The sequence below is a fragment of the Alligator mississippiensis genome, chromosome 13 (assembly GCF_030867095.1).
Source record: "Alligator mississippiensis isolate rAllMis1 chromosome 13, rAllMis1, whole genome shotgun sequence".
Lineage (NCBI taxonomy): Eukaryota > Metazoa > Chordata > Crocodylia > Alligatoridae > Alligator > Alligator mississippiensis.
The window spans coordinates 55263689-55282220 of record NC_081836.1 but is presented as its reverse complement, the minus strand read 5'-3'; the positions used below and the strand labels follow the sequence as shown (position 1 = coordinate 55282220).

Below are 18532 nucleotides of genomic sequence, written 5' to 3'. Positions count from 1 at the left end.
AAGGGATAAACTGATAGGAGTACTCTTCTAGATGGTGCCAATCAGAATTTCTACTGCATTGTTAGGCATAGGTCAATGCAACACTAATAGTGAAGGCTTTACATTTCTGGGTTTCTGGTATGCACGGGGGTTTCCCCCTTCAGCAGTTAACTCAGTGACCCACCAGACAGCTTCACATATGCTAGACAACCCCTGCCTGAAGCCTGACCATACCTATGCAAACCATCCTATACAGTCCATCATCGAAACTCTACATAAGACTACCGTCAACAGACACAACACAAGGCCTAACACCCGAACCTGCCACAGGTAAAGCTGGGGAACCCCGGCAGCCAACTTCTAGAAAACATTGTGGGTCCTGGACAGAGGGCCACGCTGTCCGCTACAGAGGAGGACAAAACCCCGCAGTCCCTACCAACCTGACCATGGGGTAAAATTTCTTCCCCACCCCAAGTGTGGCGTCGGTCTGTCCCTGAGCAGCGGGGCAAGACGGTTTAGCCAGGCAGCTCCGGCTTTGCTCCTAGGAGGGCATTGCCGAGTGGAAGTCGACAGCCTCCAGCACCCAATACCCTCTTGAAATAGGTTCTGCTTTTCCTGTGTTTCTATTGCCTAGCTCCACCAAGTTAAAAAATATACTGATTTGTGGTCTGTACTGTTCGACCTGTACTTAACTCATTAGAAATGAAACATTGGAGACTTCACAGCCCAGGAAGCAAAGACCATAAGAAACAGCTGGAGCTTGCCACTTTTCCTTACTTGTGGATGTCTGAGAAGGAACACAAAAAAACCTTGCCCCTCCTACAGCAGTTCTTCAAATAGAGAATATATTCATTTGATGTATTGACTGAAGTAACACTTTGTACTGCAAGAATGATCTGAAGTTGATGCTCATCATGTTGCACACCATAGGACTTCCTAAAACTTAAAATGAATAATAATGATTCAGCAGCATACCCTTCTGCTGCACCAAAAACACAGCCCAGAAAAATTTTGAACCCTCTGGTATCTCATTGAATATGAGAAATAAAAAGAAAGATACAACTGGCACAGCTATATCATTTGTTGAAGAAATAACTCTGCAGAACGGAGCCAAGGCATTGTTAGCGTGACTTGGTAAGCATTACTCTAATAAGAGAGCAAAAGTTGAGAACAAAGATGCTGCTGCCTGATCTTCCAGCTAAGCCTATTCTGGTTAAATCAGTATTTTGAACAGAGAAAAACCAATACCCTCACAACGCAGTGAGGAGCCTGTACCGAATCAATACTGCACAAGGATAATCAAGTACTTAGACGTTGGGAATTCCATGTTTTCTGGTAAGACAGATGTTCTTAATATCTGAGATTATTTAAGGTCCCACCGTTCTTTTCATGATATGAGTTTTAGCCTAAAGGGGAAAAAAGAGCAGCTTAGGTAGCGATACTTTCCCTGCTTCTCTTTGTAATTCTGAACGGATAAGCCATTTTTTCTACTGCCTGCCCTAAACTCATAGAATATTCCTATGTGCTTCTAAATGGCTGAAACCCTCCACACAAAAGGTGGGCATGTGTCAATGGTGCTTGAAGCGATCCCTGTATTTACAATTTGAGAAGTGCTTCAGGATGAAGGCCACGACAAACGTAAGATTATAATAATTGATGTTCGATCGAGTCACCACATCAGCTCTTTCACAGACACTCATAAGTGCTCATTTAAAGAAAGATTTTCCTTTAAAATTATACTGCAAACATTGACATTTCCTCCAAAGCAGCTTTCAGCAGATCATTATTTATATTAAGCAGCGTTCGGTGCCAAACCAGGCTGCCTTGTAACATGACAGGAAGTCCCCCAAAACAGTGGCACAAAGAAGCTATTCCTCCTACATCATCGTATTTTCATTTATTTTGAGAATGAAGCATAGTTCAGTATTGATATTTGGACACACAACCCTGATGTTATAAATGGGCATTGTGCAGAATCGAGCATGCCAAGTACTGAACTGTTACAACTACACTTGTTGAGCAGTCAGGAAAAAGAAAATGAAATGCCTTGCTCATGATTAAAAAAAAAATGCAACAGCAGCAATAGAAAAGGAAACCTGGTCAAACAGCTGGGTGCAGGGGAATTCCCCGTGCTGATATTTTTAAAGCAGGATTTCAAAAAAATCAAAAAGGGTGACGTGATAAAGACGACAAACCTCTGCTGGCACTTCTGACTACTGGAAACGCACACAGATTATTAGCAGACACCCGTGTGCCCCGAACAGGCTGTGTTACCCACTGGAACCTCCCAAACGTGCATTTAAGTCTAGTCCTGGGTAAAGGTATTAGGGCTTCCCAGTAAAACTGCAGCGTTTTAGGCACCGCACCAACTCTTAGTGATCTGTTTATTACGTCAGAAGGATCCAGTGATCCTGCAAGTCGGAATCGAAACGCTCCGGAAGAGGTGCAGACGTACAGGACAAAAACCCCATCTTTCTACACGCCCGCAGTTGTACTTACAGCCATGGTAAGATGCGGGCGAGCCGCCAGATTTGCCGTACTCTTGCTCCGAGTAGCTAGTAGATAGGTTAGGCTGACTAGACCCTCGGCCAAATGTGATCTGGTTGCTACCAACGCCAGTGGCCACCTGAGCCATACGCTCTTTGGTCTTCAGGGCTTGGGCCCTCTCTGTCTTGAGGCGTTCATCATCCTTCAGAAGAGACACCAGCTGCTTGGACTTCTCCCTTACATTGATGCCCTGGTCCTTGCCGTCTCGGTCAATATACTGGAAGTCTTTCAGGGTCTGAATAGCAAAAATGTTCTCTTTACATTGCTGCGCCACCCTCTCGGAGCCCGTTTTAATCAGGTAATCTAACAGAGTGAGGGCCTTGTACACGTGCCGCCAGTTTTTGCCGTGGTCATTCAGCCGTTTCCAGATCATGCTCATAATTTCAGAAAAGGCCACGACATTGTAAGTCAGATCTGCTATCTCAGTCATTAAGGAACTGGAGGGACCCCAGGGGTCATTGGAGGTTGCTTCCCGAACTTTTATTTCTGCCTCTGAATAATTGTTCACAATGTTTTTCATTTGCCGCCGAATAGACGAAGTCGTCATTTTTATTTTCCTTGTAACACGACAGACCCCCCCAAAAACCCTCAGAAAGTGGTTAAATCTGTTTTACTGTACAAGCATCTGAACTATGAAGACTCTGTGTCAGTGACTGATGTGACCCTTGTTCCACAAAAATCATTTCCTCCCTTCGAGAAAAAGGTCCAAGAAACAGTGAACCATGACCTGTAAAGAAAGAAAACAGAAAATGTATTAGCCATGACTTTAATTCCTCTTTTACCAATAAAATCTCCAAAGTTTTGAACAAATGACATGGAAATCAACTGAAGCAGCTTTCAAAATCAGGCCCCTTACACATTTCACATGGAGAAAACCTAGCCTGACTCCTCAACTTCAAACAAAGGCTGGGTTACCTGCTGAAAGCAAACACATCTGAATAAATTAAACCAAGGCGTTAGAACTGCAAGGTAGATCACGATCTTTACTGTATTCCGATTAATTAAAAACATTTTTGCACGACGAAGGAAAGCTAAATCAAAGAACCCACTTGTGCCAGTAAAAGGGGTGACGTCTCCAATTACCTTTCATAAGATTAAGTACCAAAGTTTAGATCCAACTGGCTTGTACGTTGTAAGCCTCCCTCTGTTGGTTAATGTTCGTTGTTCAAGTAATATAGGTTGTAGCCGTGTTGGTCTAAGGATATAGGTAGGCGAGGTTCTTTGGGTAAGTCTGATCTCTTTTATTAGATCAACTCAAATAGCTGGAAAAAGTTTTTGCACGCTTTCAGGTACGAAAACCCTTTGTCAGGCTGAGGAAACTACCCCAGATGCTTCCTCAGCCGGATGAAGAGTGTTTGTACCTGAAAGCTTGCAAAGAAGAATTGCTCCAACTATCTGAGTTGGTCTAATAAATAATATCAGACTCACCCAAAGAACTTCGCCTGCCATGTTGAAGTAAAACACAGTTGCCTGACAACTCTCATAGGATCATAGAATCGAAGGACAGGAAAGGACCTGCAAGATCATCAAGTCCAGTCTTCTGCCATGGGCAGGAGGTTATGATGAATGGAAAAGGCCAGAAAATTCCCTATAAACTAACCAGTTCACTCCTGCGATGCCCAGGGACAAACCTAAAGCCAGTTCTGAATATCAGGACAGAGATCCTGAGCTCTTCAATGGGGAGCCCAAGAAGAAGCACTAAAACAATACAGTCAAGGTGACCCTGATAATGCTCATCAAATTAGATGAGAAATGCTTTTGCAGCTCCTTTATGTGGTGCATTTGACAGCACTAGTCAAACTCTCCGTTTCAGCTGCTTACCCGTGTCTTTCACACAGCACGGAAGATTTTTTTTTTCCATTATATGAAAAAAACTATTTTTTTTCCACTATGTGAACAGTAAAAACAAAACTACTTGCAAGGAAAGCCGAGGGCAGGCTGTGGAACTGGAAAGCATTTTTCTTTTCTTTTTTTTTTTTTTTTTTGAAGACTACTACATTTCAAACAGACAAAGCCCCTTTAAGGTTTGGAGCGAAGTTCACTTGAGTAAACTGCCTCTAATTCTGATGCTATGTAAAAATATTTTGCTGCTCGTCAAAACAATACTTTACAAATTAAAGGCAATTTAAAAAAAATACTTAACAGTGATGCCATAATGCAGCTGACCACCTTAGCAGCACAAGGATAGTATTTTTAAGTTCTCCAAGACCACTTCTTCTGCAACGAAGCAGCAAGCTCACTGTGAAAGGCGTGGGTGAGAACAAAAGCGCCAATTGAAAGCCCAACATTATCGTCATTCTTCAGATTACTATCATGCCATTTCAAATGAAGGGAGAATTAAATTTCAGTTTAGACCGCTGGTTTATCATGATTTGCAAAAGGCTCCTAAGGGTGAACAGCAGCACAGAGGAATACAGCTCTCAGCAAATAAAATCCCTCTGTGACAACAAGACCAATGAACGGGTCCTCTCTCGCTCAAAACATTCATCTTTGGCCGTAAGATTTAAAATCAGACTCCAGGGAAGTTGCGTCATCACTGCATTTTCCTTCACACTCCTTTAAATTCAAGTCGCAGGAAAATCATTTGAAACTATTATCGAACCGAGTGATACTCTGAGCTGTGAAGCACCCTCTGAATAGGAAAGAGACTACACACTGCTCCTGGAGAGAGTCCTGCACGCTGCAAATCCAGAGCCTGAAGTGAAAACCCCATCTAAACAGTCATTTTGCTCTCCAGCATATCAAGTAGGAAATGTTGCAAAGATTTGAGGGCAAGATATTAGGACACTTAAGGGCGCGTTCACATGAGCCCGGCCGTACGGTATGTGGCGCCGCAAACTTGTCTGCAGCACCGCATACTGCACAGTCAGGCGTCCTCCGCGCTGCAAGGGTGTGCTGTCCATGCATGCGCTGCTCTGGGGGTTTTTTCCCCCCCCCCATGGGTTTTTTTGACTCCTGGATATCCCTGGGGGGAAAAATGGGGCAGTGCATGCATGGGCAGCACGTGCTGCTGAACAGCAGGGCCGGGCCACCTGGAACTGCGCTGCGGCTGCAGCCTCGAGAGGCCCCCAGGACCCCAGGTAAGGCTGCTGGGGCCAGCACAGTGCCTCTGCTACTGCCCCCGGGGTAGGTAATATGCTGCACGCCAAAGCATGCATGGCATGGGCGTTCCCTGGGGACAAGTAGCTGTGGCGCAAGGTGGGCCGCTGTGTCCCCAGGAAACCAAACATCTACGCTCATCTGGACGCGTGCGAAGAGCTTAGCAGGATTCAGACGCCGGCCGGGGTCTTTATCAGGGTAACGAGCATTCTGAATTATAATAAAGGTATTAAAAATAATCATGAGTTTGGGAAGAAATCTAGACCCGCTTGCTAGCCAGCTCCAAATGGATACAGCTTGGGAACTAGCTTTTCTTGTTGTATCCCATAACTGACCACTGCAGGGTTTCTTCCCCTTCCTCTGCAACAGCTGGGCAGAGAGCGGATACCAGACTACACTGAGCTGGGGACTGATCCACCATGCCAGTTCCTATGTTTCGGAGTCTGCACCCCAAAAACAAAAAAAATCCCAAAATTAACAGCACACCTTCAAGCATTTATTTGAAACCAGCACAAGCATGCAAATCTGCAGTATGCACATGAGATTAGACTGCAACAGTGTGTTAAATAATGCTGTTTTTTCCCCCCCACCAGTGTAGCTACCCAGTGGCACTGCTCTGAGTATCATGACGGAGGATGTTCACACGAACGCTTAGGTAGCAGCAGGGAAATCAACAACCAAATGTCTTGTAACCATAAGATTAAAAGAAAAATTATAGTTACATTTAAGCTATAATTAACTCTTCCTATATGCATGGCTAACAACATTTCTCAGTCACAATAACCATATCACATCCACATCATTTTATACCTTCCTAAACCATGTTCTACAATCAGCTAGATGGAGTTTCCCATTAATGTTTCCCTTGGAGGAAGAAAGAAAAGAAAAAAAAAAAAAGCATCAAGAGACTTGCAACTGGTTGTAATTTATTTCCAAAAGAGCTGCTATCTTTGATCTGATAGGCACAATGGAATTGCAGGGGGAAAGTCAATGAGATATTGCAAAACATCTGGATCAACTACAGAAAATGAGGAGGTCACAGAGTGGACACTAGGCACTATATTTAAAAATACACCCCAGAAGTGAGACAGTAATTCTGAATGGAAAAAAACCACAGTGAGCAGCAGTCCAAGTGTATGAAAATCCCAAGACAGAATAAAAAGTATAATAGGAAGAGTATGAACACACATCAGAAAGAAGCTACTGGGCAAGCAATATTGCCAGGATATCAAAGAACAACCATGACACAAAACATGAATCAGTGACTTTGGTGACTGATGTATAAACTCTTAGGCCAGGTACAGACATTGCACTTTTACTGGTATAAGTGATCAGACACTGGTCGATACCTATAACAGAAAAGAAGTTCGGCACAAAAAAACCGGTCTGTACCCATAAGAGTACGGAAGTTCGGCGCACACAGACTGGTTTAAAAATGGCACAACCCGGTCTAAGATTTGCCCCCCACCCAACAAAGAGTGAACATGTCTTCTGTTCACTACAAATCTACACTACACCGCTTAGAGAAAACAGCATAACTTAGATCGATTCCACCTAGGGCTTTCTGAATGTCTGCACCTTGTCAAAGTGTTACAACCAGATGTAGTTTGGAGGGGAAAAAAAAAAACACTTTAAATTATTTCTTGAATCTCTCTAAAAGAAATAATTTAGCATGCATGGGAAATGGTGTATTTTCACTTAGCCCCAAGAAGGTTGGTTCAAGAAATAACTATAGTTGAACTAAGCAATAGCAACCACAATATAATGAAGTCCAATACCCTTGCAGGACCGTTCACCTAGAAAAAAAAAAAAAAATTAGCACTGCTGCACTAGCCTGCAGAAAGGAATATATCAAAGGGATGTAGGAAGAGAAATACACCCTTAATTATTGCTTGACTTTAACCATGTGCATTAGTAAGAAACTGTTTCTGGTTTTTAATGATATTCCCTTTATTGAGGCACCTGTTTTAAACAAAAAACGAAACAAGGGCTGGAGTCATTTTCAGTCCAGAGATGGCCTGCATAGAAACTCCAAACCTGAAGAGAAGCGTAGTTGATGCTTATATTTTATTATTGGTAACACATACCAAAAGTGCCAGATCCTGGAAGTGGGAAAGTGTGGATTATGTGCGTACAGGCTCTGGAACAGGATGGGATGCCCACGTGATTACCTCCTCGCTCTCACAGTTTGAAGCTTTCCTGCAAGGCTGTGTCAGCTGCTCTGCAGCACTAACAGAAGGGGACAGAGATGCTACAGGCACAAGTGACAAACCTAGCCGAGAGAACAGGCTACGGGAATCTGGAAAAGGCATGAATGCTTGGAGGGAATATTAAGCATAGCCAGCAAACATTTTAAACAAAGCGAGTGTGCCAAATTCTGTGCAACAGGCACGAAGGTACCCCTAACTTTCCCAAAGAATTCAAGATTTCATTTGATGTTGTGTAGTTCAACAGCAAGGATAAGATTGCTGGAGGTTTGGAGTTTGTGCCGCGTAGCAATCGGGCATTCAACATATTTGATATTCTGAAATAACTTCTCCATTTCAATTCGCAAGTAAATAGTTTGCATACTAAGGGATGTAGAGTACAGGCATTAACCCGGTACTTAATGAACCAAAGGTATGTGTAGAACCACTTCATTTCTCTAATTCAAGTATTCTACCTCCGACCTGCTAACATCAACTAAAATTTTAGAAGGGGGTTTTATTTTATCTTGTTTAAAAAAAATCAAAGGAGAATTGGGGGGGGGGGGGTCACCTATTTAATGCTTTAGCTATATTAGTGACCTGGCACGAATTTAATGTTTATGGCAAATATTTTGGCCCTACTGATATATCAAGGTCAGGGAACTTCATAAAGCAACTGCTGAATGGTATGCAAATCAGCTGCTGCCTCAGCCCACAAAATTAATAATTTTGTTGATCACTGCTGCTTGGGGAATACAACTGCCTTTGAGATGAAAAGCCAAATATTGCCATTTCCTAAAGGAAGTGAGAACACATTTTTAATGCACAATTAGTTACTTTCATAGAAAATGTAGTGCTATTTTCATAGAAAATTTAAGTTTCTTTCAGTGAGCCTTAGTGAATTAGCATCCCACCAATGAACCACTGGAAAAGGACAATGCACTTGCAACTTCAGCAAAAGTCTGGGTCTGCATTACAAACAGTACAGTTGCAAGTGCAGCAGAAAGTAAGACTAGTTCTACAGCTGCTGCTCTTTGCAGAAAACCAAGAACAGGCACAATCAACCTGAGCAGACTTTTCTTAAAAGCAGCAGGCAAGATTTGTGTTGGAAATTTTTTTTTTAATTGTGCCTCCCAAATTTACTCATTTAACCTTAGAGACAACTTTGCCTCTTCTCTCTAATAATCTTGTCTTCTGTCTGAAGGCAAATGAACATGCAATTTTGCAGAAAGCAAACTGGCACGGACAGAGGCTGTCGAGGGGAACGTGCATGCAAAGGGGGGCATCTAATTTTTTCACTTGCTCTTGCATCTTGCTCCACACTTTCATTAAGTGAATAACCCTAAAACATACATATTCAGACACTGAATGCAGAGTGAAGAAATTTGACTGTAGTTCTTCCTACTGGATCTCTCAAAGAGATTAAGTTCAGTAAATGAATTTGCACAAGAGAAACCACCATCTTTAATTGGCAAAGACCAATATAGAAGAAAAGCCAGGCCACACAAACCTTTATGCACATCACATGAAGAAGCTGCAGTACAAGCCTACCCAACGTACCGGCTTTCAACAAAATCCTTTGAGCTCTCTGGAATGTAAAAAACCCCCCAAAAACCCATGGTTTATCTGTGCTGATAAAACAGTCTTCACTATAAACATTAAGCTTAGTAAGTAAATAGACCTGGACTAGTTGACTATTCAGCTAAATTAACTGGAAAATAATGCTGTTAATATGCTCCTTTCATAACAAGGCAGTATTACTGTTAACTTTTGCCCTGTTTAAAAATTCACCAGGGCACAGATGTAAATACAGGAGTTAGTTCTGAGCTGCATATGTTGGAGGAAAGAAATACACACACAATTCAGATTGGGCCCGTTACTCTCAGTGGATATGAAAAATTTCTTTTTTTAGAACTGCTGGAACTAATTATGTCTTTAAACTGCAGGAAACAGTTGTCAAATTAAATGGCACATAGTGCTAGAAGCACAAGATATTCTGACCCATATAAAAATCCACCGTCTTTTTTCTGCAACAAATCTGAATTTTTTCTCCCAAAGATTCAGAGAGTGTTTGTAAGAGACAGTCACCTGGACCCAGTTTATATATACAGGCAACCCCTGCTTAGCGCTCTTAATTGGTTCCCGAAAAGTGAGTGTTAAGCAGAAATAGCCTTAAATGAAACCAAAAGTTTTTGATGAACCAAGATGGTGACCACGGGCATTATAAAGAAGGTAGCTGAGCGCTAAGTGCAATCGGGTATCAACGTAAAACGAGCGTTATGGCAAAATAGCGCTAAGCAAAACAGCATTAAGCGGGGGTTGCTTGTGTGTGTGTGTTATATATATATAAAGAAAAGAAACATGTTTTTTAAGTCTGGAACAACCCATGAAACATCTTCAGGATAATGGCTATGCAACTTCAAGTAAAGAGAAGGAGGTTGTTTATTAGCTGATGTACCATCACCTTGTATTGGTTAAATCAGAGATCAAATCCCCTTTATTCATGGCCACGATGGTCTTCTCTTGGTACAGAAATATTTGTATTACTATGAAACCTAGAGGCCCACAAAGATCGTGTTAAGTGCTATAACACAACAGAAAAGACCATGCCTCAAAACGGTGCTAAACTTGACACACAAAAACAAAGGGAGGGAGAGTGAAAAAAGGTAAAAATCTGTGAAATGACTCGTGAAAGATGCATGGTAGATGACAAAGAGCCAAGAACAAAACCAAGGTCTGCCAACCCTCTGTCCAGTTGGCTCTATCTGCTAGACTATCCTGTCTCCAGTTAAGATATCCCTTATGCCTAAGTATTAGTTCATGCAAACTGCAACATCGAGGTAGTGATTCAAACGCAGACCCCAATGTCAGCAGAAGCAGCTCTAATGAAGTTGATGCTTATGCGGTTATTTAAAAATACTTCTGCTACTGAAAAAAAATAATAAAAGTACATTAAAGTTTCCTGCTGAAGCACTCGAAGTCAGAAACTAGTGAAGCGAACCTTAATTCTTCCCCAATTTGCATAAACCTAATGATTCAGTTGTTTAAAACTTGAAGCAGTATATGGCCATGTAATACGTGATTTGTTGGATTAATGGTCAAATCCACTATAGCAAATCCTCTCTTCTTATATTAAATTCCATTCCCCGGATCTTCGGGACAAGCCAAGTTATTACACAGAACTGCTTAATAAAGCTGTTAACACCAAATGCTAAATCTGGAAACACTGCTTATAATTCAGTGCTCCCTGGAAGATGATAGCAAATTTGTTTTAATTGCTGTGGCAGTAAAAGTCCTCGGAAAGAGGAGACATTTATTGAATAAAGGACTGCCTGCAGTGAAAGCCTTTAGTCAGAATTGAGGGATCAGGTATTGTTATTTCTATTATTTTGGAATAATAGGCACATATTTTTTTCTTATACATTATATAGGGCTGAAACCCTATCTGGCTTCAAAAACGATTCCATTCTGTAGCTGCAAAAAACTTTGAAAGGGTTTTTTTCTCGGGCTCCCACTGATTGTACTTCACAGATTTCCATATTCATAAATAATTCTCACAGAACAAACAGATAAGTGAGTGGGTATAGCTGTACGGCCTAGCGCATATTAAGCTACTTTGATACAAACACTTGTTTTCCAATCCATACACAAAAAGAGGAGCAACTGTGCACTGTGATGCCTCCGAGAAGAGTATTAAAAGACGCTATGAAGCTTTGCACAATGCATAAAAGCTAACAAGCAGAACACATATTAGCTCTCTTGTGCTACTGTACAATGAAGAAATCCAGAGTCATGAGTATAAGGCAGGCACTGAAATGACTGCTGATGCCTTCCTGCCATCTCCCTTACAAATTACTTAAGGAATCCACGTAGTTTCATAGGTGTTAGAGGCTGTGTGGCAAAGCGGGTCTCCCCAACTAGCCACAGTGCTAGGTTCCCCACTTGCCTTTGGGCATGCCACTCACCTGACTCGCCTGCCATGCCTTGTTCTTCATTAAAATGTTATTTAAGACAGGACGCTGCCCATTCTTGCCCCGATGCCAGGAGGCGCTATCTGTGGCTCCGTACCTCCCCTACACCACCCCCGTAGAATGAGATCTGGGGGGCTTCACCTGGCTGACTTCCCTGCTGGGCTCTGCCCCAGCCTACTGCAGCCCCTGCCACATGGTGAGCACCCCCCAAAGGTGCTCTGCCACAGGCTGGAAGGGACCTTACAACATCATCGGGTCCAGCCCCCTGCACTTAGGCAGGAAAGATGGCTGGGGTCAGATGACCCCAACAAGGAGACACGGTTCAATTTAGGAGGAAAAAAAACAGTCTTCCCCTGAAAGCTAAATACCGGTCCCCTGCAAACAATTTGGGGGGGATGAGGAAGCCCCAAAAAATGAGCCAATTCTGGAAGCTTTCCGCTCCCTTTTGCCAAAAAGAGAAAGAGGGGTCAGCTTTCATGGAGGACAGGTGGCCAAAGTACGTCTTTAAAGATTTAATGCTGATAAACCCCCACAAATAAATTTAGATTCATGATCTGCAAGGTTTGATTTTACCATAGATTTTTCAGCCATGCCTCGAGGTCCCAGAGATAAATGAAGTGTTTTTTAATGTGGACAGAGACATAGGTACGCAACAGATCTCTGCATCCAGGGGTAAGCATTACCAGGTGATTTTCTCCATCGTGCTTTTTTATTATTACAATTACGTTTGTTTGCAAGGACCCAGCATCTGACATATTATCAGAGCCATGTTCAGAATATCTGGATACTTGGGCAGTTTAGTGAAAGAGAAAAGTGTCCCTAGCCGGTTGCACTTTGCAGCTCAGCACATAGCTGTATCACCTAGCCACTTTACTCCAGGACCTGGAAAAGTCAATGATGTGAATGTTTAACTTTACAACCTACAACAAATTAAATCACTGGAAAGAAAACTGATGCAGACTGCATGGGGGTGGGACGCTGTCTGAAAGAGTCTTGCAGTTCACTGCACATCACAGCTTCATAAGGGGCCTAATTTTAGCTTTGGCAGCATCTCTTTATAAAAATAACACATCCCTTTGCTTATACCTAGGTCAAGTGTCACCCTGACAGCAAGCTAGCTTCATTTCATGCAGCATGTCTCGTTTTATTCCTCACTCATAATACAGAGATGACTGGACAGGTAATGAATAATGAAACAGTTCCAAAGTGTAGAACAGCATAAGGTCAAGCCATTATGCACCGAACCAAAAACCCTAAATGTAAATTAATCTAATAGTACAACAAATAAGTATCTACCAGGACTCTCCAAGGGGAAGCCGTTCTCTCGGGACTTTCAATCAAAGCATTTCTACATGTATTCAGCAAATAATTAGGAAAGGAAAATTGTCTTGATGTGCTTCACAAAACTTAGTGTAGAAATCTAAAGCATGTGCAATCTGCTACACCTATATGGTCATTATTTTAGGCTGAAATAAAGAAGATGGAATCAATTTTCAAGATGAAACCCCATGAAAGCCTGGTTGGAGACACACCTGGAAGGACTTCTCCTTAGAATCCATCCCTGTTAGCGTAGTATGCGCTTGCTATTTTAAAAGTTAACAAAACCTCAAAGCAAAGCCAGCTTCCTATCAGCTAAAAACATGCACTAAGATACAACACATTTACCCCACGTTTGCTTCCAGATTACAATCTGCTTAGTATCATAGTTATTAGGCTTGGAAGGGACCTATTAGATCATCAAGTCTGACCCCCTGCCCTGGGCAGGAAAGAGCGCTGGGGTCAGATGACCCCAGCCAGGTGTCAGATGACCCCAGCCAGGTGTCTGTCCAATCTCCACTTCTTAGCTCAAAAAGTTAAATATACAAGGCATGTCATGAAATCACAGAATCATAGAAAATGAGGGTGGGAAGGGACCTCAGGAGGTCACATCTAGTCCCAACCCCTGCTCAAAGCAGGACCAGCCCCAACTAGATTGTGCTAGATATTAGGAAATGTATATTATCAGCTATTCACAGGGCTTTAGGGATAAAAATACTTTGATCATTTTGAATTGTAGCTAACCCCCGGGGGAAAAAATATAGATATACATAGAGAGAGAGATCTAAAAAGATATATATCTATAGCTATATCTATCTATAGATCTATATTGATCTATATCTAACTAGATGTATGTCTAGATATAGATATAGACATATATTATTTACCTCAACCTCAATCATTTTTAGATAAGTAAACCACATAGCCAAAGGAGTCTGTAGGTGAAAAGTGATCATTTAAAGACAGGGTTTGGTTACCAGATGAATGTTGTTTTCTTTTTAACGTGAACTCAGTGCTTAATGTAAAATTCTGCATAAATAAAGAGAAGTGGTCTTTGGGTTGAAAGTGCTGCCATGGAAGGCTGAAGCCCTTGAAGAAATTCCTGCAAAAAGCCTGCAAAACTATTTCTTTTCATCAGGTTTGTGGCAATCTTGAAAACCCGTATCTTCAGTCTGAAGGCCTGTGTGTACTGCAGAGACTCTGCCCCCCAGAAGGATGCTAGCAGCAGAGCCCCTTAATGGAGACAGTTGATGCCAGCAGAAAGGAGGTTTTTCTGCCAGCACAGCTACACCACAGCACTGAATACTAGCTAAGCTGATAAAAGCAGCATAGTCTCACTTACATGAGAGGATACTGGTGGAAACGCAGCTGTACTTGTGAAATATCGTAGGCTAAACCAACCCACAGCTTCCTAAACGTGTTGTTTTAAACTGGTTAAAAGCAGACAGGGGATCCCAAAGTCTAGTCTTCCAAACTCTTACAGCACTAGAAAAATACCGATACACTCCCTAGTGATGCGAAAGACTTCCCTGGCAAGGTGCCGGGGGTGCGAGGGAAGGAGAGGGCACTAACCTATCATTTTCTACAGAGAATTCCTTCAAACATTATTGCTCTAGTCCTTACAGCTGTTGAGAAAGACTTGACTATGAATGGCATTTCACGTTGTGCCCCCAAGCATGCAGAGACTTCTAGTGGCTGTGCTGCTCCGTTTGGTCCGGATGCTGCAGAGCGAACGTGTCCCCTCCTCTTCTGAGAAGGGAGAGCATCAATACCGGTCAGCATCAATACCGATATTCAGGGGGTTGTTGGCACAATGTCAGCTGCAGCATTAATTTTGTGATGCTGCTGGAGAAACCTGGAGTGGCACAGAAGGACACCGCTGTGCTGCTTAAAGATGGGTGGATGGAAAGACTGATCCCAGCCAGCTCAATACGAGCCAGCTCAATACTTTGGTATATTAACACGGCACAAGGAAGCTTACACTGCTATATCCTCATGACCGAGTGGTTTTGAAAATTTGGCTATGTGAGCCAGCCTACAAAGGGCCTGCCATCTAGAAATTACGCAGCACTGGAAGAAACGCCTTTTCCAGTATGCCCTAAAGCACTGAGTTTTTCTTCAAAAACTTTGGCTTGCGTGTGCAGAAGGAAATGCAGTCCCCTGATCTGTCGATCTCCCATCCTTCACCTGGACAACATTCAATTAGAAGTCCAACAGACATCGATTCACCCCATGTGAAGTATTCACTCTGAGCGGCAGATTGCCTGAACACCATTCAACTGCTCCACAGTATAAATGGAAGGAGGAAAGCAACCTTTATTCTACACAGCAGAGTAAAAGCCTCCTGCTGACCTGGTCTATCCTGAAATGCAGATATCTGCAACCATTTCTTCTAGGAATTGCCTGCTTTTCAAGCTGGACCAGTTGTTCTTATCAGAAAAAAAATATGGTGGATTATCATTCCTTTTAGAATTGCTCTTATTGGAAAAAAAACAAATAGTTTAGCAGGGTTGTTGGTTGTAGCCGGGTTGGTCTAAGGACAAGGCTCTGCGCAGATGTGATGTCTTTTATTAGATCAAGTAAATAGTTGGAAAAAAGTTTTTTGCAAGCTTTCGGGTACAAATGCCCTTCTTCGGGCAATGGGAGAGTCTCAGGCCATGAGCCTCTGTAGGACTCAATCTAATACTTTTTTCCACTGGTCATCTCTAGATATGAATCAATGGGAGACTCTCCCATTGCCTGAAGAAGGGTGTTTGCACCCGAAAGCTTGCAAAGAACTTTTTTCCAACTATTTAAATTGGTCTAATAAAAGATATCGCATCTACCCAAAGAACCTGGCCTGCCAAATAGTTTAGCACAAATTACTCCACAACAAGATATCCCAAATTCAAGTCTCTCTGCTCCACATCACCTTGCTTCCCCATAGATTCGTATCTAGAGATGGCCAGTGGAAAAAGTATTAGGTCGAGCCCTGCAAAGGCATTCAGGCACAAATAAACACAGCTGGGGAAAATGTAACATATCAGCTTTGATCAACGCAAAGAATCCTGTTGTGTTGATTATAGAATAGATAATTCAAGTTTCAGGTCTCACTTTATCACTCTGACGCAGTCTACTTGGCTCTGAGCAGTATTCTCCCCGACACCCACCCACAAATCACCACAGGAACACACTAACAAATTCAGAAACTCATCAAGCTACAAATACTCATGCACACCAGTGATTAGAGGGAAGAAAAAAAAAAAAATCAATCTGTATCCATGATACTGAGTTAGAATGGAAAGGCTTCAATTAATTAGTGCTTTTAGCACGACATGAATTTCAAATGAGAGTCTCACTCAAGTGGCATGGAAGTTTTGCAAAGCTCAGTCTATTCCCACGTGGAAAACCTCCATCAAATTTGGAGTTAAAATTATCGGACAAACACATGCCACTTGTGCAAACCAAAAACAGCAAGGAAATTACTCAAACACCCTGTTGACACCTCTCAATATAAAACTATCTCCATTCCACCATGCCCAGTCCATACACCTCCACTCTCACCCTGAAAAGTGAACGTGCAGCCTTAATTCATAATGTACATACATGGCTGCAGAGAATCTGTTTTGACGATTACGGCAGGGTCATCGTGACTTGCACCAATTTTTTTATATATATTAAAATGGTGAAAGTCACATATATATTCATATATAGAATTGCACCAATACAGTCACATATATATTAAAATATAGAATTGCACCAATTATATGACATGGAGCTCTCACCAGGCGGTTCTGCTATGCCAGGGGTGGGCAAAATGCAGCCCGGGGGCCGAATGCAGCCTGCAGGGCCCCTAAAAAAAATTAGAAAATTAATATTTATCTGCCCTGGGCTGCCTGTCATGTGGCCCTCGATGGCTTGCTGAAACAGCCCTCCGTCCAAAATAATTGCCCACCCCTGTGCTATGTGGTGCGTGTAGCATGGTGACAGGCTACAATTTTTTTCCTGTAATGTTAGGAAAAGTTAGGTGAATGAGAGTCCCATGCTAGCAACCACTCCAAATTTAGTAATAATTTTAGACCAGGAGTTGGAAAATAAAAGCTGTGCATGCACATGTCTTGCTGTAGGCGGTTTATGGTTGAATTCAAGGTTATGTATTGGTTGGCTAGGACGGTGGGAGGAGACATATGGGCTGTGGGTGGTGGACGGGATGAGAGGTTCAGAAGGGGGAAGATGTGGAGAGTAGATGGGCTATGAGCTGATATACCTCCTTTTTTTTTTTTTCCCCTCACTTTTGTGGACTGTCTTGGTGGACTAGGCAGCTTAGCCTTAATTCAAAGTCAACTAGTGTGAGAAATCCCCAGGTTTTTTATAGCTATATTCTTACGCGTATCCTTGACGGGAATGAATTATCAAACTACGACAAAGCAGACCATTGGATATGAAGAGAGCTCATTTAGACTGAAAAACCTTTCAGTATTAAAGCTACCCACAAAGGAAGGTGAAAGCGTTAATAAATCCTCTACGTTGCTGGGATAATCACTCTTTTTTGGCCACATTAAGTATGATTGTATGGGTTATTTTATTTTTTCTCGTGCAAATTTAGCTCTGAAAATTCCTGATATATATTGATCTGCCATCAGCTTCCTAAGGTTTTCTGAATCTATCCTTCTGCAATACTTCTACCTACTCTCCTATTTCAAGTTCTTAGATGGTATACGCTGTGAGTAGGTGTTAGCTTGCTCTTCTCAAAGAGGATGACAACGGCTTGTTTCTCCAAAGCATCTGCTGCCTGTTCCATTGCTAAATGTCGCTTTCTTCAAGTTGGCTTCTGCAGGGAACATGTGTTCTCTCCTCTCAGATTTGATCTTTTGTCATCAGCAACTCTGTAAATACCCTCAGTGCTAAAAAACCAAAAAAAAAAAAAAAAAAAAAAAAAAAATCAATACTGGTAGCCTACATTTCTATGCAACATTTCAGCTATCTTCCAAGGAAGTGACTAGATCTAGATCGGGTTTGTAGCCAAAATCTTGAGACAAGAATTGTTATCATTCATGCAAAAACAGATATGTGGCTTCCCCAGCGTGCAGATTATTCTCTTGATGGTCTTTTAAGGACAAATAATTTCTCCTGACTCTTAGCATCAGAGACCTCCTTTCTTTCCCTTCTCGAGAGAGGAGGGGACAGTGAAGCTTTCTCTTCTACTTGTTATTCTAAGACTTTTTAAGACTCCACCAGACTTATTTTTTCTTGCAAGAGCATCCCAGTCCATCCAGTCACAAGACCCAAGAGATTCTAACCTATTAACGACCATCAACTAGCAGAGGCGATGAATCCATCGATACCATCCCTAAATCGATGGGTATAACATTATGCTGAAGAGGTTACTATTTTGAGCTGATGAAATTCAAACATCTCTGCTTTAAGCTGTCAGCAACCATTTCACTGAAGGTG

General features: G+C 42.2%; 1 protein-coding gene across 5 annotated transcripts in view; it reads right to left on the bottom strand.

The window, feature by feature from the left end:
• The window catches only part of EPN2 (epsin 2), a 62552-nt gene that overhangs the window by 26759 nt on the left and 17261 nt on the right, over positions 1-18532 (bottom strand). For 4 of the 5 annotated variants that reach the window (XM_019494565.2, XM_059716816.1, XM_059716818.1 and 1 more), the window contains one exon: positions 2479-3253. In XM_019494565.2, coding sequence (XP_019350110.1) covers positions 2479-3073 — 595 coding nt within the window. In that variant the 5' untranslated portion in view covers positions 3074-3253. Of the gene's footprint in view, positions 1-2478; positions 3254-17768; positions 17983-18532 lie in introns of those variants that run through there. The other variant, XM_019494566.2, reaches the window with a different exon arrangement.